Source organism: Artemia franciscana, chromosome 19 (genome assembly GCF_032884065.1).
Source record: "Artemia franciscana chromosome 19, ASM3288406v1, whole genome shotgun sequence".
In the NCBI taxonomy this organism is placed as follows: Eukaryota; Metazoa; Arthropoda; class Branchiopoda; order Anostraca; family Artemiidae; genus Artemia; species Artemia franciscana.
The window spans coordinates 14,346,254-14,371,754 of NC_088881.1; the positions used below are offsets into that span (position 1 = coordinate 14,346,254).

At 35.1% G+C, this 25,501-nt stretch overlaps 1 protein-coding gene across 1 annotated transcript; it reads left to right on the forward strand.

Annotated features, from left to right (window-relative positions):
• The first annotated feature begins 1,740 nt into the window (after positions 1 to 1,740).
• Positions 1,741 to 25,119, forward strand: LOC136039084 (uncharacterized). Its single transcript, XM_065722569.1, has 2 exons — positions 1,741 to 3,186; positions 24,892 to 25,119. The coding sequence occupies exons 1-2, from the start codon at positions 2,773 to 2,775 to the stop codon at positions 25,117 to 25,119; spliced, it is 642 nt and encodes a 213-aa protein (XP_065578641.1). The 5' UTR covers positions 1,741 to 2,772.
• The last annotated feature ends 382 nt before the right edge of the window (positions 25,120 to 25,501 follow it).

Genomic DNA, 25,501 nt, shown 5'->3' on the forward strand with positions numbered 1-25,501 from the left:
CCTAATACCTCGCTCTCTACGCTAAAGTATTTTTAGAATTTCAACTATTTATTCTACGGCTTTTGTAATTCAGGGGTCATTCTTAAGAAATCGGGACAAAATTTAAGCTCTATTGTGAAGAGGGAGGTACTGTTGAGGGGGTGAGCCCCCCTCATATATGTAATAAAAATGTGAGAATACAGAAGTTCCTTACGTAAGCTAATTTGTAAGTTACGTATGTCTTTAACTAGTAAAATTTATTTTTACTAATAATTTTACTAATAAAAAAATTCGTAAGAAATTAAAAGTTCTAGTTGCCTTTTCAGGTAACCAAATAATCGGAGAGCAACTATACCTCCTTCCCCGCTCCTATTTTTTTCTCAAAATCGTTTGATCAAAACTATGAGAAACCCATTTAGCCAAAAAAATAAATACCCAAATTTCGTTTTAATTATTCATCTGTGGAGAGCATAAATCAAAACATGCATTGATTAAAAAACGTTAAGAAATTAAATTAAATAGAAACAAGTGTTTTTAACTGAAAGTAAGGAGTGACATTAAAACATAAAACGAACAGAAATTACTTCATATATGAAAGCGGCTGTCTCCTCATCAATGCCCTGGTCTTCACGCTAAAGTCTGACTCTTCCTCTTAACTCTATTTTTTAAAACAGTAAAAAACTTCAGCGTAAAGAGCGGGGCGTTCACGAGGAAGCAGTCCCTTTCATATACGAAGTAATTTCTGTTCGTCTTAAGTTTTAATGTCACTCCTTACTTTCAGTTTTTTTTTTTTTTTTTAATTTAATTTGTAAGAAAACTTTGGTTTTCTAAGAATCCTCGAAGAAAGCTTTCAACTAAGTTCGCTGTTTAGTTTCGAATTAATGAAATGAGGTATTTTAAATAGCCTATCCCTAGGAAATAAAGTGGAAAAAACAATAAATTTTAAAATGCATTCTATGCATGCCGTCACAGTTGCATATACATGGGCATTTTGTACTTGAGAATGATAGTGCTCTTTTGCTCATTTTCTAATCTCCCTTGGTCGGTAACCAAGCTTTGCAAGACACTGTCAAATATATTATTATTTCTCGGCTGAAGCATCTCACCAAAGGAAGCTGTCAATCAAAACCTTTGACAAGACTTGATAATTGGTGCTATTTGAAGTTTTGACAATCGACGATCTCTAGAGAATTAAAAGACAGAAGGGTAACCTTACTTCAATTCTGAAGCTCGATGTTTTCAAGTTCACTTAATCACGGCCTTAAAAATTAAAAGTTCTAGTTGCCTTTTTAAGTAACCGAAAAATTGGAGGGCAACTAGGCCTCCTTCTCCACCCCTTATTTCTCAAAATCGTCTGATCAAAACTAAGAGAAAGCCATTTAGCCAAAAAAAGAATTAATATACACATTTCATTTTAATAATTTATGTGCGGAGAGCCAAAACCAAACATGCATTAATTCAAAAACGTTCAGAAATTAAATAAAAAAACTAATTCTTTTAGCTGAAAGTAAGGAGCGACATTAAAACTTAAAACGAACAGAAATTACTCCGAATATGAAATGGGTTGTCCCCTTCGCAATCCCTCGCTCTTTACGCTAAAGTTTGACTCTTTGCCACAATTCTACTTTTTAAAAAAATTAAAAGCTTTAGCGTAAAGAGCGAGGGATTGCGGAGGGGACAACCCATTTTATATACGGAGTAATTTCTGTTCGTTTTAAGTTTTAATGTTGCTCCTTACTTTCAGCTAAAAAAATTAGTTTTTTTTATTTAATCATTTACAAAGAAGGCAAAATTCCATACTCCTTTTTCTTTAAAGCTGCACGTATTACCACCTTAAAAGAAAGGAGGGAAAAATTTGCCTGCTTTTTGCTAAGTCAGTCATTTCCAATCCCCGTACTGAGGACTTACTCCCTGATTTTCACAATCCATTAGACTCCGACTCCCCCGGTCAGTCTCCTTAGGAATCCCAATTTACTCTCCGATCTATGCTGTTACAGAGAATATTCGTAAAAGTTTTATCCCCTTTATTCTGGAAGACCTTAATAATAATTCGTGATTATGTACTTGCCAAATTCCCCTTTTCCTCTATTGCCGTTTTTATTTTTGATTTACTGCAACGTTTTTGTAATTTAATTGTTAAGTTTACTGATTTGCCCTTTATCTTTGATGATTTTGCCTTTTTAATTTTAAGTGTTTGACTTAATGTACTGATTTGAATTTTTTTTTCTTAGCTTTTACTGACATATAAAGCGAATTCGGCTCTATAATGCTTGTGATAGTCTTTTGAGAATAAATATAATCTTATTCTACCTAATTACACATAGATAGATAGACAGATAGATAAGTGTATTTTAAAGCCAAATATACAGACATGGACAGTACAATAACATAAACGAAAGACACAAATGACATAAACTTTGATCATAAAATACGCACATGACATCCTTAAAAAATAAGTTATATACAACTGAAAGCTCGTTTCAAAAGAAACTTAAACTTGGGGCTGAAAAGCTGAAAAGATAGGTTTTACTGTTGAGTTATTATTATTATTATCATTACTGAAGATTATTTAATAAAGCGTCAGAAAAACAAGCTAGGGTGTTTTTTTCAAGAACCTCTTTAATATTCATTGACGCGCTATTGACTGCAAATTTACAATTTGGGCTACATATTTCATACTCCGCGCAATGTCACTATGCTACCGCAGACTTCAACACTCTTGTACTTTTGTGCTTCATAGGACTTCATTTATGTTGTCTTTTTTTTTAGTTGATATCAAGCTTAGCTACATGCATGATCATGATAGCTTTAATTTGTTTTTCTGTAATTGTTTTGGCTGCTATGGGTATGGCTTGTGACGATATCATACATCTTTGTGATACAGCAACTACCGGAGTTGACAGTGATATTAATACCGCTTTACAGACAGAGTTTGATCATCTAGTTGAAGCTAAAGATTTTTCAGAGCCTTTATATAATCAAATTGAAAGCGATAGAAAGATCGTGCTAAATGATAGACATTATGAGAATGAATCTAAAAAAGCAGAAATAGAGAGCGATCGTTTGTCTCATCGGACCTTCCAGAAATTTGAAGAAAGTTTAGAAGCGAGTGCGAAAAATTCACGAAATGGAGAGGCTGGATACACTGATTACAACAGTGGTTATAACTCGGGATACAATGGTGTCTACCCTGGGAATTCGATGCAGGTAGATTTTTATTGAGATTGAATATTGCAGTTTTCCAAGAATTTTATTCTACAAAAAAAAAAAAAAAAATTCAAGAACAAAAAAAAAATCAAGAAAGAAAAACTGTTAATTAACAGTTTGTTGATCGAAACAGCTAGTATAGGTAGTTTCTACTAACACGTGCGCCTGAACATCTAATAGAGATGTATTCCGGATAAACGTTGGAAAAAGTTGCAAAAATAAAAGTTAGAAATGATTATGATTTGAGATGTTTTCTCTAGTCTTAATTGTAAGTCGAGTTTTTATGAATCCCAAGTATATGTGATACTAAGGAAACACTTCGTTTAATTGATATTTATGCTGAATAATTGTGAGGGTCCAGTAAGCGATGAACTTGCAGAAAGATCAGAATAACAGTTGTGGGATTGCACTGACCATTAACTAAATAAAACAAAAAGTTTTTTCAACTGAAAGTAAGGAACAAAATTAAAACTTAAAACGAACAGAAATCATTACGTATATAAGGGGGTTACTCCAAAACACCTTTCTCTTTATGCTAAAGTATTTTAGTACTTCAAGAAAAGCTCCTTATTTTTTTTAATTAAAGGAATATAGTATTTCAGGAGCCCTTCTTAAGGAATTGGGACAGAATTCAAATTTTAGCGTAATGAGCGAGGTGTTTTGGAGCAGTAACCCCCTCATATACGTAATAATTTCTGTTTATTTTAAGTTTTATTGTTACTCCTCACTTTCAGTCGGATAAAAAATATTCAATTTCTGATTGTTTTTAAGTAATTCCAGGAAATCTGGCTACTCTCCACGGAAAAATCCCTCTTCCCAAGAATTTATCCTCTAGACAACTCAATCCTGGTGAAAATTTACCCAGGACAATTATCATTTACATCTACACGCGTAAAAATGAGTCAGCAATGAGAAAGTAAGATATAAGAAGAATTTCATATACGAATTCAGGCGAATTCCCCCAGTGTAAAATATCCCCTGAAAAATTCACCCCATGCAAACTCCCCTCACCATGGAAAATTATCCCTGGGGAAAATCCCACCAGTAGATAACTCCCCCCTATAATTTACCCTGGAAAATTACCATTTATGTCTCCACGCGTAAAATTGAGTCTGCAATAAGAAAGCAAGACATAAGAAGAATTTCATATACGAATTCAGGCGAATTCCCCCAGTGTAAAATATCCCATTAAAAATTCAACCCATGCAAACTCCCCTCACCATGGAAAATTATCCCCAGGGAAAATCCCACCAGCAGATAATCCCCCTCCCCCCCAAAAAATGTATGCATAGTTCCCAATAACAAATGCTTTACGTAAACAATAGGCAAATTTTGTGATTTGAAGACCATTCTTCAGAGGCTGGGTGAGGGTCATGATATCCCAAAAGGATTAGTTTTCCAGCCTTTCAACTATGCTGAACAAAATGACTGTCTCAAAAATTTTGACCCATTTTTGAGAAAAAAGGGGTGTGAGAGGGAGCCTAGCTGCCCTCCATTTTTTCGGTCACTTACAAAGGGCAATAGAACTTTTAATTTTCGTTCGAATGAGCTCTCTTGCGATATTCTAAGATCACTGGATCGATATCGATCACCCCTGGAAAAAATATAAACACTCATTCGTGATCGTTCTTTTGGCAAAAAAAATACAAAATTCGATATTTTTCAGACAAGTGCTTGAAACCTTTAGAGTAGGGTTCTCTGATATACTAAATCTAATGGTGTCATTCTCATTAAGATTATATGACCTTTAGGGGGTGTCTCCCCTTTTTTTCAAAAATCAGACACATTTTTTAAGGCTTGTAACTTTTGATAGTTGACATCAAACTTAATTGAACTTACATATTTGAAATCACCACATAACTCCAATTCTTTTGATCCAATTCCAAATTTTAATCCAATTTCCAATTAATATCTATTGATATCAACAATCCGTTTTTTAGAGCTTCGGTTACTATTGAGCTGGGTCACTCCTTACTTACAGTTCGTTACCACAAACTGTTTGATACATTTCAATACCGAACAATTGTGTAGCAGTTTGAAAGCGTCAAAACTTTGCCAATAAATTAAAGTTACTGTATTTACATGCCTGGTTCATATAAAAGAGGTCATTTCAAGTCAATGTCCCCCCTCCTCTACATAATGTCAAATGTTTCCCATAGTTTCTTTTGCTTTCCATGCGTTTCGTCAATGTTTCTTTATTTTTAATCCCCCTCCCTAGACTAAATATATTCCTGCATGGGCGCTTTCCACGGATTTTAAGTTACACGCTGGTTATTGCACAAAAGCTCATCTTATTCTTCCAAAAATGCATTAAAAAAGGTCCCCAACTCCACCTTATTCAGAACGTTTCTTTGTGTTGTAAGAAAATGATTGTGCGATTACTGAAAAAAAGGGTACAGCATATGTTAATGGTTAATAAATGGTTACGAATGGTTACGTAACCAAAAAATGGTTACGAGGCCACATCCACCCCATAAGCAGAAATTCGTTTAGGGAGGGAATTCATTCGGGGATGGGGAGTGAGAAATTATATCCCAAAACAGGAAAAAGTATATGATAATTATAGGATGTGTAGAAAGTCCTGGAATATTTTTTTTCAACCTTGATTGGTTGAAATCGGAGGCTGAACCATGAGCCCTCCCATCTGTTTATGCTTGTGTGCAGCCGAGGATGTCAATTTTTGGAAATTCTGGCGTTTTTATGACAAAGAAAAGGGAGAAAAAATAACCGGCGAAACTAACATTACTCACTGCATAAGCATATCACATTAGAGCTGTCGTATTTACCGGTTAAATATAATCTTTGTACTTATTAAATACAAAAAAAAGACAAGTTTTTCAACTGAAAGTAAGGAGCAGCATTAAAACTTAAAACGAACAGAAATTATTACGTATATGAGGGGGGTTGCTCCTCCTTAATACCTTGCTCTTCATGCTACTTTTTTAGTATTTTTAAAAAGCTTTTCATTTTTCTCATTAAAAGGATAATGTGGTTCAGGAGCCGTTTTTGAAAATGGGAAAGAATTCCAACTTTAACGCCAAGAACGAGGTGTTGATGAGGAGCAAGCTCTCCTCATATACGTAATGGCAGGAAAAAACATTAAAGATGTTACAATTGCCAGGTATTTTTTACTTTCTTACCTTTTCTTAAGAAATAGGATGTGATCCCATCAAAATACTGAACTATGTCACACTTTGTGTCAATTAGGCTGCCCATGAAATTTCGCCCGTTAGATAGTGTTGCTAGGCATATGATAGGTTGGTGGTATCTTATTTTAACCACCTACAGCTCATGAAAAAAAAAACAAAATGCTGTTTCAGTAAGGAACTACTTCGTCGGAAAGAGTTGGTTCTAATAGCCAATCCCAGGCAATAGATTTTCCTCGTTATTCTAGTCAAGGAACTTTAGGTTTCCTGTATAGAAGATTTGAGCAAGAGGGTTCTAACAGTATAATTTTTGTTTTGATCTGACTCTGTTTTCAGGAGTTATGGGCAATTACATTTTTCAGTATTGGACGTGATCGTCTCTTAAAGGGTTGCTAGCTACAGCTGCAACTTACTTTCTTTATCATATATATAATTTCGGTTAGTATAGGATATAGTTCGTCCTTTGATTTAATTAAGTTAAAATTACAAACAGGAAAAATCCTAAGTCTTTTTCTTAGTTTGAATAGTAAGAAATGAACATCAGAAAATCAAGCAACTAAGTGAGTCAAAAATGCCACCATACCCTTGAAAAGTTTACCGAGGATAATACTGCCACTAAGCTAAGGCTACAATTATTAATTAATATTTCAGTTACTAAAAGCTAGCTTTCCCTCTTATTAAAAAACCACTTCTATCCTTTATGTAGCACAAGCGGGAAAAAACCTACAGCTTTTTCTTAATTGGAGTAGTAAGAGACGACGTGGTTACAACCTACGATTATGACGTCATTGACCAATCTTGTATATGTAAAAAGCAGTTTTTCGTAATAAATCAATTTTATTAAAGGCAACTGTTTTCGGTTATAAAAGGTTTATAACTACATCAATTTCTTTTAAAATGAGCCATTAAACAACTCTGTACGATGATCCAGTACCAAGCGTGGTCGAAAACCTAATGCAGGGAGATTACAGTCCCCCTCCTTGAACAACAAAGAAAATCTCTTTTGCATTGGTAGAACTGATCTGTCTCCTTTTTTTTCAAATAAGCCTAGCAGGCTACAAGAACACCATAGAGAGACGCTTAATGGCTCATTCAGAAGCTATTTTTCATATCCGCAAGTGCCATATGGTACTAAAAACAGCACTTTTGGTGCCGTGTCTCAAATGGAAAAGCTGGGGCTATTGGGATAGCAGAACTTATAAGAATGATGTTTAATGGCACATTTGAAAGCTATTGCTCATATATATGTATATATGTATATATATATATATATATATATATATATATATGTATATATATATATATATATGTATATATATATGTGTGTGTATATATGTATGTATATGTATATATATATATATATATATATATATGTATATATGTATATATATGTATGTATGTATGTATATATATATATATATATATATATATATATATGTATATATACTAGCTGTTGGGGTGGCGCTTCGCGGAAAAATTGCGAATAAACAACATTCTTGGCTTTCCCATTGTCTGTGCATATGTGTTTCAAAGGTGTTTCCTATAGGGTGTTGGCTTGTGAGATGTTTCAAACAGGCTAAATTGGCTACTTAGGTCTACTTTTGCAGTATTAGCAGAGTTTTTAACTAGTTTTCTTATTCATTTAAATTGGCAAAGGTGTTTTTCTATAGGGTGTCGGCTCGTGAGATGCTTCAAACAGGCCAAATTGGCTACTTAGGTCTACTTTTGCAGTATTAGCTGAGTTTTTAACTAGTTTTCTTATTCATTTAAATTGTCAAAGGTGTTTTCTATAGGGTGTTGGCTTGTGAGATGTTTCAAACAGGCTAAATTGGATACTTAGGTCTACTTTTGCAGTATTAGCAGAGTTTTTAACTAGTTTTCTTATTCATTTAAATTGGCAAAGGTGTTTTTCTATAGGGTGTCGGCTCGTGAGATGCTTCAAACAGGCCAAATTGGCTACTTAGGTCTACTTTTGCAGTATTAGCTGAGTTTTTAACTAGTTTTCTTATTCATTTAAATTGTCAAAGGTGATTTCTATAGGGTGTTGGCTTGTGAGATGTTTCAAACAGGCTAAATTGGATACTTAGGTCTACTTTTGCAGTATTAGCAGAGTTTTTAACTAGTTTTCTTATTCATTTAAATTGTCAAAGGTGTTTTTTCTATAGGGTGTCGGCTTGTGAGATGCTTCAAACAGGCTAAATTGGCTACTTAGGTCTACTTTTGCAGTATTAGCAGAGTTTTTAACTAGTTTTCTTATTCATTTAAATTGTCAAAGGTGTTTTCTATAGGGTGTTGGCTTGTGAGATGTTTCAAACAGGCTAAATTGGATACTTAGGTCTACTTTTGCAGTATTAGCAGAGTCTCTAATAAGTTTTCTTCTTCATTTAAATTCTCAAAGGTGTTTTCTATAGGGTGATGGCTTGTGAGATGTTTCAAACAGGCTAAATTGGCTACTTAGGTCTACTTTTGCAGTATCAGCAGAATTCCTAATAAGTTTTCTTATTCATTTAAATTATCAAAGGTGTTTTTTATAAGGTGTTGGCTTGTGAGATGTTTCAGACAGGCTAAATTGGCTACTTAGGTCTACTTTTGTAGTACCAGCAGAATTTCTAATTCTGCACATACATTTCAAGTAAGAAAAATACTTATCTCTATAGTCAGAATTGCATCCTGAATCCAAAGTTATTGTGCATTTGCATCAGAAAGGAAATTAATATTCACCATAATACAGACCTACCCTTTACCAATTCAGGGTATATATTTGCACGTTAGTGAGTATATGTGTATGTATGTGTATGTGTATGTATATGTGTATGTATGTGTGTATGTATATGTATGTATATGTATATGTATATATGTATATATATATATATATGTATATATGTAAGCCCTATAGATAGGTAGAGTAGCTCCATAGGAGGCTTAGGCCAAGTAGGACCTTGTCCCAGTGGGGCCCATAATAGAAACTGGGAAACCCTCCCCTGGGGGTCATAATTTCAGGTGGAGGAGGAAGAAGGCCCCTCAAATGTACACTCAGCAGGGCCAACTGCCGTGTTCACGCGTCAGATGAGTTACAAACCTTCTCCCAGTAATGGGTTAAATTGCATGGTGAAGCAGAACACCATCGTGGGAGGATCCTCTATAGGAGGACAACTGCGGCAGGGCGTAAGATCCAGATTTATGGACAACGGCCTCTGTAAAGGGCTGCCTCGACCCTTTCGGGGTACCTGCAAGACTGGGAAACTTGCGGTCAATTTTTCCCACTTGAGGAGTGGCGCCCCTCGAGGAAATTATAGCCTAGTAAACAACACAGCACTCGTACGGGATTCTGATTATTGGATAATTTTCTGGGCTTGGTTTGTTTTGATGGGCGTTTTCGGGCTGAAAAACCTCTTCCTAGCTAATTTATCTACTATGGGCTGCCTCCCCGTAGTAGCATAATATTTGTAGGCATGAATATATAATGAGTCGGAGGTAATAGGCTTGGGACTGTCTGTGCAGGATTTCGACTCTTGTTGATAGAAGAGCATCGCCAAGTGCTGAAAACCATGTTGTGACCAAGATGGGCCCAGGATTGCACAAAGCCTCCAACTTACTGGAGGTCCCAGGGACTTCTTGCTGTCCGGTTCTAAGCCGGCTTAAGCGCTTCGGTGTAGACTTGAGAAGATATGTTGGTCCCCATCCTGCACTGGTATCCGGGATCACTGCTTTTCTTGAGGCCAAAATAATTTCAAAGATTTAAAGAACATGAAAATTGGAACTTGGAATGTTACGACGTTAAAAAATGACTATCGCATCGACATTTTGACTGACGAATTCAGACGGTTTGAACTGGATTTATTAGGAGTTTCAGAAACTCATATCCCAGGGGTAGGAAGCATGAAATTAGGTGACATAGAATTTGTTTACTCAGGAAGGAAGGATGGGGTACATAGACAGGGAGTAGGGCTCATGATGAATAAGGAAGCTGCTAAGTCTTGTTTAGGCTGGGAAGGTATTAATAATAGAATACTAATTGCTCATTTTATGACTAAAAAGTTTAGGGTATCAGTTATAGTAGTATATGCCTCATTGAACCAACTGATGGAGATACTAGTGACTCAGATGAATTTTACTTACAGTTACAGGAGCAAATAGACAGGGTACCAGGTAGAAATATGGTGTTTTTGCTAGGAGATTTTAATGCCCAGGTTGGTAGAAATAGGGATAGATGGTATCCTAGCCTAGGTAATTTTGGTGTAGGAAAAGAAAACAGTAATGGCTATAGGCTTTTGCAATTTTGTAGGTATAACAACCTAGTTATAACCAATACGGTGTTTGGTCACAAAATGGCCCATAAGTTGACATGGTATTCACGTGATGGTAAGACAGCAACCTTATTGATTATGTTATTGTAAACAGAAGACTAGCAGGATCAATACAAGATACTAGGGTGTATAGGAGTGCCGTTATTGATGTTAAAAGTAAAGATCACCATCTAGTAGTGTCTAAGGTTAATTTAAAGCTGAAATTTCGGAAGAGTAACTCCCTCCCGGAAAGTTATGATGTTGGTAGACTTCAGGATGAAAATTTGAGAAAAAAATTCCAGGAACAGTTGAGTACTAAACTTGAGGATTTAAAATTTGACAATATGGAAGATGGATGGAATAATTTCAGAAAAACAATTTGTGAAGTTGCTGATGGTGTCCTAGGGAAGAGTGCTAAGACAGCAACTAGGAATATTAGTGAAAAAGCCTTAGGTTTAATAGAGAGTAGAAGGGGTTTGTATAAGAATTATCTGAGCGATAGGTCGTATGAAAACAAAAGGAATGTAAAGAAAGTGGAGAAAGCATTAAAATATGAACTAAGGAGATGTGAAATGGAGGCGATGGATAAAATTGCTGAGGATCTGGAAGATGCGGCTAGACGGCATAATAGTAAAATATTATACTGGCATGTTAATAAATTGAAAGGGAGTAGCCGATCCGGACTAGTCCCAGTTAAAGATAGAAATGGGGTCACAATTAGTGATAAGGAAAAAGTTAAAGAAAGATGGGTGGAACATTTTGAGAATGTGCTAAACCGAGATACAGTTGCAGGAAAAGATATAGATGAAAATGAAAAAGTTTGTGATACCTTGGATGTGAAGGAAGATTTGTTTAGTGAGGAAGAATTAGCGACAGTACTAGAAGGATTAAAAAATAATAAGGCCCCAGGTGCTGATAGTATGATTAATGAGTTCCTTAAATATGGTGGCTCTGAGGTTAGGAATAAGCTACTGAAGATTATGAACATGATTTTTGAAAAAGGGGAAGTACCCAATGATTTTAGGAAAACCTTAATTAAACCACTGTATAAGAAAGGTGACAAGAGTGAATGTCGGAATTATCGAGGCATTAGTCTGGTCTCTGTAGGTAGCAAATTACTGAGTAATATGATACTTTTTAGACTGAGACATGCTGTAGACAAAGTTTTAAGGGAAGAACAATGCGGTTTTAGAAAAGGTAGAGGATGTGTCGACCATGTTTTCACTCTTAGGTTAATAATTGAGAAGTCCCTTCGTTGTCAAACACCTTTGGTCCTTAGTTTTATCGATTATGAGCAAGCTTTCGATTCTGTTGATAGAACAGCGTTAACAAAGGTCTTATCGTTATATGGTATACCAGAAAAATACATTAAAGTGATTTGCGCTATGTACGAGAATAATACTGCTGCGGTTAAGGTAGGAAATGAGGTTAGCAACTGGTTTTGTATTAAATCAGGAGTTAAGCAGGGTTGTGTTCTATCCCCCTTTATATGGATCATTTTGATGGACTTCGTCTTAAGGAGCACAGGAAAGGCAATTGGAGACCATGGAATCAAATGGGGAGGAAGAACGCTCCTGGACTTAGATTATGCTGATGATTTAAGCATATTAGATGAAAGTGTGAGCAAAATGAATGAATTTTTAGAGGTTTTACGAGTTCAGGGTGCTAAAATAGGCTTGAAAATTAATGTTAAGAAGACTAAGTCACTAAGGTTAGGAATAAGTGAAGATGAACAGGTGACCTTAGGTAACGAAAAGATTGATCAGGTTGGGAGCTTCAGTTACCTTGGTAGTATTATTAGTAAAGATGGTGGGAGCAGTGAAGATGTTAAAAGTAGAATAGCTAAAGCTCAGGATGTTTTTTCACAGTTAAAAAAAGTTTGGAAGAATAGAAAGATAAGCCTACAAACCAAGATTAGAATATTGGAAGCTACAGTGATGACAGTGGTCAAATATGGCTCTGAAGCATGGACACTCCGAAAAGCAGATGAAAATTTACTAGATGTTTTCCAGAGAAATTGCCTACGGATTGTTCTGGGTACCCGGCTGACTGACCGTATTTCAAACAGTAGGTTGTACGAAAAGTTTGGTTCAATCCCGCTTTCTGGGGCTATAATGAAAGAAAGGTTGAGATGGCTAGGCCACGTTCTACGGATGAAGGATGACAGATTACCGAAGATTGTCCTTTTTGGCCAACCGTCTGGGGCTACACGGAAAGCAGGTCGTCCTTGTCTGGGTTGGGAGGATGTCATAAATAAGGATTTAAAGGAAATGGGAACTTCCTGGGAGGGTGTAAAGAGGGAGGCTTTAAATAGATTAGGTTGGAGGAGGAGCGTGCGTAGCTGTGTTGGCCTCAGGTGGCTTGGTGCTGCAGTGAGTTATTAGTAGTAGTAGTAATTATGCTGAACGAAATGGCTGTCTCAAAACGTCAATTGGACAATTTTGATAAAAAGGGGCTTGGGAGGGGGCCTAGTTGACATCAGTTTTTTGGTCACTTAAAAAGTGCACTAGATCTTTAAATTTTTGTTTGAATTAACCCTCTCCCGATATTCTAGGACCACTGGGTCGATGTGATCAGCCCTGGAAAAAATGAATAAATAAATAAATAAACACTGTGATCTTTCTTCCGGCAAAAAAATAAAAAATTCCACATTTTTGCAGATAAGAGCCTCAAACCTCTACAAGTAGGGCTCTCTGATACGCACAATGTCATTGAGTGGTTGAGATTCTTTGACTTTGGGGGGTATTTACCCCTTTCTTCAAAAATCAGGCAAATTTTCTCCGGCTAAGAACCTTTAATAGTTAAGTCTAAACTTAACGAAACTTATAAATTTGAAATAAGTATAAAATGCCGGTTCCTTTGATATATCTACTTGTATCAAATTCCGTTTTTTTAATATTTTCGGTTACTATTGACCCAGGTCGCTTTTTACTTACAGCTCGTTACTGCAAACTGTTTGATTATACAAATATGTTTATTTATTGAATAACTTGGATTTATTACTGAATTCTAGAACACAACAACACTTGGCCTTAATTAATTTAGTTGAATCATTTGTCGGAATAATAATAGATTTGAATTTTTGTTCTGTGACCTGTATTGCAGACAAAGATGAGGCCTTTTTTCATGAGCTGGAAAGCAATGACTGCTTAGCTTTCTATTGTTTATTTTCATCATTTGCCACTAGCAGAAAGATACTGGACTACTATTCACGAGAAAACAAAATTGGGTAAACTTGGAAGGCAAGTTCAGCCCGCTAGTGGTAAGCGTTTCTGGCTTGTGGTTTTTAGCACTAAATTCAAATCATTACACTCATCCTTTTAATAAAACTCCCAATTTTCACTATTTTCTCCATTTTATTGTCAAATATTTCCAAATATGAAAGTATTTTCGTGGCTTTCCCTTGGATTTTAGCGACTAGTACTTTTTAGCACTTGTCACAAAAATACTATGAATTAGTATTTTATACAAAAAATATTATATAAAAATATTATAAACAAATAAATATTGCTTTATACAAAAAAATACTATGTTTTTAGCCTCTTTGATTGCAAGCACGTCAAGATTGACCAGAAAACATCTTGATGTTTGACCATCAATTGACCAGATTGAACGTCAAGTCACCAGTGCTCAAAATGGGATTCACGGCTAAACAATATCTGTTGACTGGTGATCTAAAACGTATTCGTATAAATTATTACCGGTACTGCAAATTTCTTTTATATCTACCTCGTTCTTACCGGAATACAAAACTGGTTAAAAAGTATTGTGCGACTGATATTACTGGTGCTTTCGAAAAATTATCTGCCAATCTAGCTATTGAAGCGATTTATAGGCTAGGATGTTTTCATCGCCTTATCCGTCTTTTTTTGTATGTGATTAAATTTGTTTCTTGTATTACTTTTGCTGTTTTTCTTTTGTATTTTACTCCACTTAACCTCTGTTTTGTAAAGTGGGTGATAAATAAATTATTATTATTATTATTAATATATATCAATATATAAATGTTTATTACGATAAAAGCTTCCTCGGGCTTTGGCAAAAAGAAAACACACATAATAATACCACACGTAAGTATAACAACAACACATAAAAGAAATGCCAAAACAATAATAAAACGAAATAACCAAATCACACATAATAATACCCACAACACCATAATAGTAATATACATAATAATTAAAGCCTCATTAACTTTAATCTACTCCCATTTTATCAAAAATTGTCCCTATGCGCCACACCCACGCGTAAATATTTTTCTAATCTTTTGAAATCCTTAAATTTTGATGGGAGAGTTGAGAGATCACCCCTTGGAATTTTTTTCCCAGGGGTGATCGTATCGACCCAGTGGTCCTAGAATGTCGCGAGTAGGCTCATTCTAACGAAAATTAAAAGTTCTAGCATCCTTTGTAAGAGACCAAAAATATTGGAGGGCACCTATGCCCCCTTCCACGCTCATTTTGTTTTCCAAAGTCACAGGATCACTATTTTGAGGTAGCCCTTTTGTTCAGCATAGTTGAACAACCAAATCATTATGTTTTTGGGACGGCTTAATCCCCTAGAGTCCCTGGGGGAGGGACTGCAAATTACTAGCTTTGACCATTGTTTACATATAGCAATGGTTATTGGGAAGTGAACTGGCATTTTCAGGGGATCTTTTTTGCATTGTGAGGGGACCGGGGGAAGGAAGTTACGTGGGAGGATCTTTCCATGGAGGAATTTATCATGAGGGAAGAGAATCTCCATAAAGGGGCGCAGGATTATCTAGCATTAATAAAAAAAAACGAGAAAAAAAAAGTTTTTTCAGTTGAAGTAAGGCGCAGCATTTAAAAAGCATTAAAACAGAAATTATTACGCAGATAAGGGGGTTTGTCTCTTCCACAATATCTCGCTTTATATGTTAGAGTATTTTTAGCAATTTCAACTATTTATTCTAAGACCTTTGAGAATCCAGGGTCATTCTTAAAGAATTGGGACAAAATTCAAGCTTTAATGTAAAGAACGAGGTATTGACGAGGGGGTGAACCCCTCATATACGTAATAAAAGCATAAGTATATAGAAGTTTGTTACGTAAGTTAGTGCGTAAGTTACGTATATTTATTACTAATAAAAACGTTCGTTTTAATGTCGTTTTAATTATTCATGCGCGGTGAGCCAAAATCAAAACATGTATTAATTCAAAAACATTCAAAAATTAAATATATAAAAAAGAAGTTTTTTTAACTGAAAGTAAGGAGCAACATTGAAGTTTAAAATGAGCAGAAATTTTTCCGTACTAGAAAGGGGTTGCCCACTCCTCAACGCCTCGCTGTTTACGCTAAAATTTTTATTGTTTTAAAAAGCAGAGTTGCGAGAAAGAGTCAAACTTTAGCGTAAAGAGCGAGGTGTTGACGAGGGAACAACCCCTTTCATATACAGAATAATTTCTGTTCGTTTTAAGTTTTAATGTCGCTCCTTACTTGCAGTTAAAAAAACTTCTTTTTTTATTTTATCTTATATATGGAGCAACATAAGGTATTATTGGCACCATGCTTCATAAATCATTAAGAAAAGACTTTTTTTTCAAAGACGATTAAGGCATCTGTCACTAATTAAGCGAAACTTATTGTCTGTAGCGAACTGTGTGGTCAGTTTTGTCCGGCATATGAAACATGTGAGATTCTTAGACGCTACAAATGTTTCATAAGAGTATATTAAAAAGAGCATCAAAATTATGTACTTCTTGCGAAAATTTTGAAATTTCTCAATTTAACATGGAGTAACTTCAATTAGACAACCCCAAAATGAGCGTTGGAATCACTGGCGTTAATAGAGGGAGGGTGTTTGCCGCATATATTTCCACAATGCCTTTTTTTATATTTTCATTTTAAATGTCTTCTTTTCCATATTTTTATTAAAAAAGGCAAATTTACTCCCTCCCCTTTATACTTTGAAAAACGTATTTCACCACTCCTCCTAAATTTCCATGAGCTGACACCAAAAGTCGAATTCTGAAATGGATTCTGAAATGGATGAATGAATGGGGTGTGGCAATAAGAATTTTCAACAAAAAATTATCAAACAGTTCGTGGTAACGAACTGTAGTAAGGAGCGACCCGGCTCAATAGAAACCAAAACTCTAAAAAATGGAATTTTGATACCAATAGCTACATCAAAAGAATCGCATTTTAATGCTGATTTTAAATATATAAGTTTCACCAAGTTTAGTCTTACGCACCAAAAGTTACGAGCCTGAGAAAATTTCTGTTATTTTAGAAAATAGGGGGAAACACCCCCTAAAAGTCATAGAATCATATAGAATAATAGAAAATTACACCATCAGATTCAGCGTATCAGAGAACCCTACTGTAGAAGTTTCAAGCTCCTATCTATAAAAATGTGGAACTTTGTATTTTTTGCCAGAAGGCAGATCACGGATGCGTGTTTATTTGTTTTTTTTTTCTTTTTTCTTTTTCCCAGGGGTGATCGTATCGACCCAGTTGTCCTAGAATGTCGCGAGAGGGCTCATTCTAACGGAAATGAAAAGTTCTAGTGCCCTTTTTAAGTGACCAAAAAAATTGGAGGGCACCTAGGCCCCCTCCCACGCTAATTATTTTTCCAAAGTCAACGGATCAAAATTCTGAGATAGCCATTTTATTCAGCGTAGTCGAAAAACCTTATAACTATGTCTTCGGGGATGACTTACTCCTCCACAGTCCCCGTGGGAGGGGCTACAAGTTACAAACTTTAACCAGTGCTTACATATAGTAATGGTTATTGGGAAGTGTACAGGTGTTTTCAGGAGGATTTTTTGGTTGGGGGGAGGGGTTGAAAAGCGGGGGATATACTGGGGGAACTTTCCATCGAGGAATTTGACATGGGGAAAGAAAATTTCCATGAAGGGAGCGCAGGATTTACTAGCATTATTTAAAAAAAAACAATGAAAAAATAAATATGAAAAAGTTTTTTCAGCTGGAAGTAAGGAACAGCATTAAAACTTAAAACGAACAGAAATTATTACCCATATGAGGGGCTCACCTCCTCATAATACCTTGCTCTTTACGCTAAAGTATTTTTAGTGATGTCAACTATTTATTCTACGGCTTTTGTGATTCAGGGGTAATTCTTAATGAATTGGGTCGAAATTTAAGATTTAGTGTAAAGAGAAAGGTACTGACGAGGGGGCGAATCCTTTCATATGTGTAATAAAAACATGAGAATAAAAAATTCTTTACGTAAGCTAGTTTATAAGTTACGTATATCTTTTACTAATAAAAAGATTCGTAAAAAATTAAAAGTTCTAGTTGCCTTTTTTATTAACCAAAAAATTGGAGGGCAACTAGGCTTCCTCTTTTGCTCTTTTTTCACAAAATCATTCGATCAAAATTATGAGAAAGCCATTTAGCCAAAAAAAAAATATATACAAATTTCGTTTTAATTATTTCTCTGCGGAGAGCCAAAATCAAAACATGCATTGATTCAAAAACGTTCAGAAATTAAATAAAAAAAACAAGTTTTTTCAACTGAAAGTAAGGAGCGACATTAAAACTTAAAACGAACAGAAATTACTTCGTATATGAACGGGGCTACTTCCTAATCAACGCCCCGCTCTTTACGCTAAAGTTTTTTACTCTTTTAAAAAGAAGAGTTGAGAGAAAGAGTCAAACTATAGCGTAAAGAGCGGGGCGTTAATGAGGAAGCAGCCCCTTTCATATACGAAGTAATTTCTGTTCGTTTTAAGTTTTAATGTCGCTCCTTATTTTCAGTTGAAAAAACTAGTTTTATTTATTTAATAAGTTTAATAGATTAAAGTTAGGTTATTGTACCCAATTTTACTACTAGTTTAAAATAGCTTTAATATATGAAGAGGAAATTAGCAAATTTTGCTTTAAGGCCGTGATTAAGTGAACTTGAAAACATCGAGCTTCAGAATTGAAGTAAGGTTACCCTTCTGTCTTTTAATTCTCTAGAGATCGTCGATTGTCAAAACTTCAAATAGCACCAATTATCAAGTCTTGTCAAAGGTTTTGATTGACAGCTTCCTTTGGTGAGATGCTTCAGCCGAGAAATAATAATATATTTGACAGTGTCTTGCAAAGCTTGGTTACCGACCAAGGGAGATTAGAAAATGAGCAAAAGAGCACTATCATTCTCAAGTACAAAATGCCCATGTATATGCAACTGTGACGGCATGCATAGAATGCATTTTAAAATTTATTGTTTTTTCCACTTTATTTCCTAGGGATAGGCTATTTAAAATACCTCATTTCATTAATTCGAAACTAAACAGCGAACTTAGTTGAAAGCTTTCTTCGAGGATTCTTAGAAAACCAAAGTTTTCTTACAAATTAAATTAAAAAAAAAATAAAACTGAAAGTAAGGAGTGACATTAAAACTTAAGACGAACAGAAATTACTTCGTATATGAAAGGGACTGCTTCCTCGTGAACGCCCCGCTCTTTACGCTGAAGTTTTTTACTGTTTTAAAAAATAGAGTTAAGAGGAAGAGTCAGACTTTAGCGTGAAGACCAGGGCATTGATGAGGAGACAGCCGCTTTCATATATGAAGTAATTTCTGTTCGTTTTATGTTTTAATGTCACTCCTTACTTTCAGTTAAAAACACTTGTTTCTATTTAATTTAATTTCTTAACGTTTTTTAATCAATGCATGTTTTGATTTATGCTCTCCACAGATGAATAATTAAAACGAAATTTGGGTATTTATTTTTTTGGCTAAATGGGTTTCTCATAGTTTTGATCAAACGATTTTGAGAAAAAAATAGGAGCGGGGAAGGAGGTATAGTTGCTCTCCGATTATTTGGTTACCTGAAAAGGCAACTAGAACTTTTAATTTCTTACGAATTTTTTTATTAGTAAAATTATTAGTAAAAATAAATTTTACTAGTTAAAGACATACGTAACTTACAAATTAGCTTACGTAAGGAACTTCTGTATTCTCACATTTTTATTACATATATGAGGGGGGCTCACCCCCTCAACAGTACCTCCCTCTTCACAATAGAGCTTAAATTTTGTCCCGATTTCTTAAGAATGACCCCTGAATTACAAAAGCCGTAGAATAAATAGTTGAAATTCTAAAAATACTTTAGCGTAGAGAGCGAGGTATTAGGAGGAGGTGAGCCCCTCATATGCGTAATAATTTCTGTTCCTTTTAAGTTTTAATGCTGCTCCTCACTTTCAGTTGAAAAAACTTTGTCATATTTATTTTTTCATTGTTTTTTTTTTTAATAATAGTAGGAAATCCTGCGCTCCCTTCATGGAAATTTTCTTCCTCCATGAAAAGTTTCCCCAGCATATCCCTCTCTTCTCAACCCTGCCCCAGACCAAATGAAAACGCCCCTGAAGACGTCTGTACACTTGTAAGGATTTAGTTATAAGGATTTCCGACTACGCTGAATAAAATGGCTATCTCAGAATTTTGATCCGGTTACTTTGGAAAAATAATTAGCGTGGGACGGGGGCCTAGGTGCCCTCCGAGATTTTGGTCACTTAAAAAAGGCACTAGAACTTTTCATTTCCGTTAGAATGAGCCCTTTTGCAGCATTCTGGGGCCACTGGGTTGATACGATCACCCCTGAAAAAAAAACAACAAATAAACACGCATCTGTGATCTGCCTTCTGACAAAAAATACAAAATTCCACATTTTTGCAGATAGGAGCTTGAAATTTCTACAGTAGTGTTCTATGACTTTTAGGCAGATCACGGATGCGTGTTTATTTGTTTTTTTTTGTTTTGTTTTTTTTTTCCAGGGGTGATCGTATCCACCAAATTGTCCTAGAATGTTGCGAGAGGGCTCATTCAAACGGAAATAAAAAGTTCTAGTGCCCTTTTTAAGCGACCAAAAAAATTGGAGGGCACCTAGGCCCCCTCCCACGCTAATTATTTTCCCAAAGTCAACGGATCAAAATTCTGAGATAGCCATTTTATTCAACGTAGTCGAAAAACCTTATAACTATGTCTTTGGAGACGACTTGCTCCTCCATAGTCTCCGTGGGAGGGGTTACAAGTTAAAAACTTTGACCAGTGCTTACACATAGTAATGGTTATTGGGAAGTGTACAGGTGTTTTCAGGAGAATTTTTTGGTCGGGAAGAGGGGTCGAAAAGAGGGGGATATACTGGGGGAACTTTCCATCGAGGACTTGGTCATGGGGGAAGAAAATTTCCATGAAGGGAGCGCAGGATTTACTAACATTATTAAAAAAAAACAATGAAAAAATATATATGAAAAAGTTTTTTTCAGCTGGAAGTAAGGAGCAGCATCAAAACTTAAAACGAACAGAAATTATTACCCATATGAGGGGCTCACCTCCTCCTAATACCTCGCTCTTTACGCTAAAGTATTTTTAGTAATGTCAACTATTTATTCTACGGCTTTTGTGATTCAGGGGTCATTCTTAATTAATTGGGCCAAAATTTAAGATTTAGTGTAAAGAGAGAGGTACTGACGACGGGGTGAACCCTCTCATATGTGTAATAAAAATATGAGAATAAAAAATTCTTCACGTAAGCTAGTTTATAAGTTACGTATATCTTTTACTTATAAAACCATTCGTAATAAATTAAATTTCTAGTTGCCTTTTTTTATTAACCAAAAATTGGAGGGCAACTAGGCTTCCTCCCCCGCTCTTTTTTCCCAAAATCATTCGATCAAAATTATGAGTAAGCCATTCAGCAAAAAAAAAAAATTCAAATTTTGTTTCAACTATTACTCTGCGGAGAGCCAAAATCAAAACATGCATTTATTCAAAAACATTCAGAAATTAAATAAAAAAACAAGTTTTTTCAACTGAAAGTAAGGAGCGACATTAAAACTTAAAACGGACACAAATTACTTCGTATATAAAAGGGGCTGCTTCCTCATCAACGCCCCGCTCTTTACGCTAAAGTTTTTTACTGTTTTAAAAAGAAGAGTTGGGAGAAAGAGTCAAACTTTAGCGTAAAGAGCGGGGCGTTGATGAAGAAGCAGCCCCTTTTACATACGAAGTAATTTCTGTTCGTTTTAAGTTTTAATGTCGCTCCTTACTTTCAGTTGAAAAAACTTGTTTTTTTATTTAATATATTTAAAATCAGCATTAAAATGCGATTCTTTTGATGTAGCTATTGGTACCAAAATTCCATTTTTTAGAGTTTCGGTTACTATTGAGCCGGGTCGCTCTTTACTACAGTTCGTTACTACGAACTGTTTGATAAAGTTGGAGGACAAGCAATATAAACAAAGGTATTTTATTTCAAATGACAATACAATTAAGTATGTAACTACAAAGAAGGATAGAATGTAAGAAAAATGAATTTTCCTGTCACCGGTACTAGACGATTAATCTTATAAGTACGGCTCTTGTATTGGAACCCCCTGTGGAACTTTGGGATCAAAGCATCAATGAAGAATCCTTTCAGCTTGGGAAAAATCTTTTCGGTCCAAAAGCCTGGATTGCGGTCTATCTTTTCAATGTAGAAGTCTTTCTGGGTAAAAATCATGAAAAAGCAAGTATATAGCTGAGCACATTCAAGCTGACTGATTGTACTTGGTAAAAGTAGTCGTGGCCTCGTTTGGGGTTGACCAGTCCATTCTTTCCAACTTCCATGCAATAGTCCGCCTTAGACTCTTTTCGGTTCTTTATCCACTAGCCTATCCCCAAATTTCTCGCAGTTTCGCAGTTCCATACCTCGCTTTGATTTAATTTTCCCCATGATTTCGGCTTTGTGTGCATAACTTTCCTGAAGGCTCCTGACTATTTCTCATTTCTATGTTTCTTCATTGCATTGAAATAATTTATGAAAATTTCACACTATTAACAAGCAGCTGATTATTCCAGCTTGTCATTTTCGTCTCTAGGGGTTATTATCGGCGATCTGAAACGATTCTTTATGGCAACCGACTTGTAAAAATTTCAGGTAGCTGAAAATATTCTAGGGGACTGTTAGAAAACAGGAAAATACATCAAAAAATGGTTCCAATCATCTTATAGGTTATTGTCTTCTGCACATGATAGTACCAATTTTGTTCCAAAAGCAATATCCTTCATAGAGTACACTTGTGAAAAATACCTAGACATTTTCTAAGATTTCTAAGCAATTAGAGGAAATAGAACAAAATCCTTTCAAACATTTTGTAGCATCTTCAAGAAGCTATGGCCTGATATTAAAAGCGGCATCTTCCGCCAATGAATACTTGAGTACTTTTTAAATATAAATTTTCAATTTAACATGGGATTTTCGAGTTCCATCAGTTCACTTAATCACCCCCTTAAAAGAGTTGTGGTGTCCTTGACAAATTTGTGAGCCTATGTTTTTAAAATACATTATTAATTTCTGAATCCTCTAATCCCCTTGAGACTCAAATTATGGAATCAAAACAAGGCCAGTGAGTTGGAAACTCCTTGCTCAGAAAGGAAAAATAAGCCGTAAGCATTTTAACTGTATAAATAACAAAAAAAACACAAAGCAAAAAAAAATGAAAAGAATGAGATCTTCTAAAGAAGAAATCAACAAGTTAAAGGTGGAAAACAAAAACAAATTGCAAAATAACTAAATGAAAGATAAAACTAACATACATATTATTCGTAAAGTTTGATTTTCTTTGATCTTTGTCTGACCTATTTTCATGCAAATATTGTGAAAAATTCATTGAGTTGTCATAAAAATTTCGAAAGGAACTCTTGATTGTAAATTGAAGTTCCTAGTCCTCTTTTTAATAGTGGAAAGTGATTGGAGGGCTCCATATTCTTGATGTATTTTGTTTACTGAAAAAAAAAAATCAAAAATGTTTACACTTTTTTTTTTTACTTTAGTAGTAATAGTAGCATGAGTAAAACCAGTAGCATTAAGATGCAAATATTTTCTTTTGGTTATTTCTTCATCCCTAACAACAAGCTCTGTTTGTTTCAACTCCACACACCAAACTATTCCTAAGATATTGCTGTTACACCCTTTCAACAACCTGCATACACAGACTACGTGTTGTCATTCAGTTCACCTACCCCCGTCAAAATTCCTTGAAAATTTTACGTTTATGCCCTTAGACGTGGTTGAGTAGTCAGAGTAGTAGTATTAATATTACTAGTATTAGTTCAGAGAGTTCAGAGTTAATCACCAATAAATACAGATTACTAGTGTTTCAAACAGTTCGTTGTAACGAACTGTAGTAAGGAGCGACCCGGCTCAATAGTAACCAAAACTCTAAAAAATGGAATTTTGGTACCAATAGCTACATCAAAAGAATCGCATTTTTAATGCTGATTTTAAATATATAAGTTTCATCAAGTTTAGTCTTACCCATCAAAAGTTACGAGCCCGAGAAAATTTGCATTATTTTAGAAAATAGGGGAAAGCACCCCCTAAAAGCCATAGAATCTTAACGAAAATCACACCATCAGATTCAGCGTATCAGAGAACTCTACTGTTGAAGTTTCAAGCTCTTATCTTGTGGAATTTTATATTTTTTGCCAGAAGGCAGATCACGGATAGGTGTTTATTTGTTTGTTTGTTTTTGTTTGTTTTTTTCCCAGGGGTGATCGTATTGACCCAGTTGTCCTAGAATATTGCGAGTGGGCTGATTCTAACGGAAATGAAAAGTTCTAGTGCCCTTTTTAAGTGACCTAAAAAATTGGAGGGCACCTAGGCCTCCTCCCACGCTGATTATTTTCCCAAAGTCAACGGATCAAAATTCTGAGATGACCATTTTATTGAGCGTAGTCAAAAACCTTATAACTATGTCTTTGGGGAAGACTTACTCCCCCACAGTCCCCGTGGGAGGGGTTACAAGTTCAAAACGTGACCAGTGCTTAGATATAGTAATAGTTATTGGGAATTGTATTTATTTTCTTAAACATAAGTATTTCGAATAAAAGATGATATTTATAAGAAATTTCATGCATGAAAGGGTAGAAATACTTATTCTGAGTAGGTTCACTTCGGAAAGTAAGACACGTACGATAGTTTTCCATCAACCTCTTTTTTCATAAGCGTCATCTATATTTAAAAATTTTTCTATGCGAATATTCTTTTCAATAATACTCCATTGTAATTTTTTATTTCGGTTGGGCTAGTTTTGACCAACATTTTTTTTTAATCTTATGGAAGAATCAAGTTTCTTGAATTTTTAGATTTCCAGTACAGGCATCAAGAAGTAACGTATGTTTATATCAAGTAGTACTGGGTTTATATGTCGAATATTATCATATTTCGTAATGGAGCAGTATCGCATTTCTAAATCGAGTAGCACTGTACTTTTACTATAAAAATATCGAGTTAACAGAATCAATTTTATTATAGGCATATCAAAACTATGGAGCCAATTACGGTCAGAAGAGCGACACCATAATCTTGCTCCTTGCACTCATACCCATTACATTAACGCTTGGAGCCTTGGCTGCGTTTGCTCTTAACGGATCAGGATTTTCTGGTAGATCAAATAAAGAGTTAAACGGACTTTGTATACTTTTAAAAATAGATTGTTATATGTCAAAGTATATTTTAGTTTTGTTGATAGGGAACGTTTAACGGTTTAACAAAAGAGCTATATGTAACTATCAGAAAAGGATGTTCGACGACCGGCATAAAAAAGAATAATAATAATAAAAAAAGGTACATAACTATTTTGGGTACTTATCTCTTATAGGGACCAAACTCAAGTTCTTCATCCATTGACACACTTGTTGCAGTCCATTCCCTTTCATCCGTCAAACGTCTCTTAACCAGCCTAGCCTTTCTGTACTATTGATTAAATAAAAAGAACAAGCTTTTTAACTGAGAGTAAGAAGCGATGTTAAATCTTAAAACGAACAAAAAGTATTCCGAATATGAAAGGGGTTTTCCCCTCCTCAACGCATCACTCTTTACGCTAAAGTTTGAATCTTTGTCACAACTCTACTTTTTAAATAAT

Coding starts and splice junctions, on each gene's coding strand:
- LOC136039084 (XM_065722569.1), top strand. CDS start 2,773: ATGATCATGATAGCTTTAATTTGTTTTTCTGTAATTGTTTTGGCTGCT. Junction 3,187..24,891: donor ACCCTGGGAATTCGATGCAG/GTAGATTTTTAT, acceptor ATTTTATTATAG/GCATATCAAAACTATGGAGC.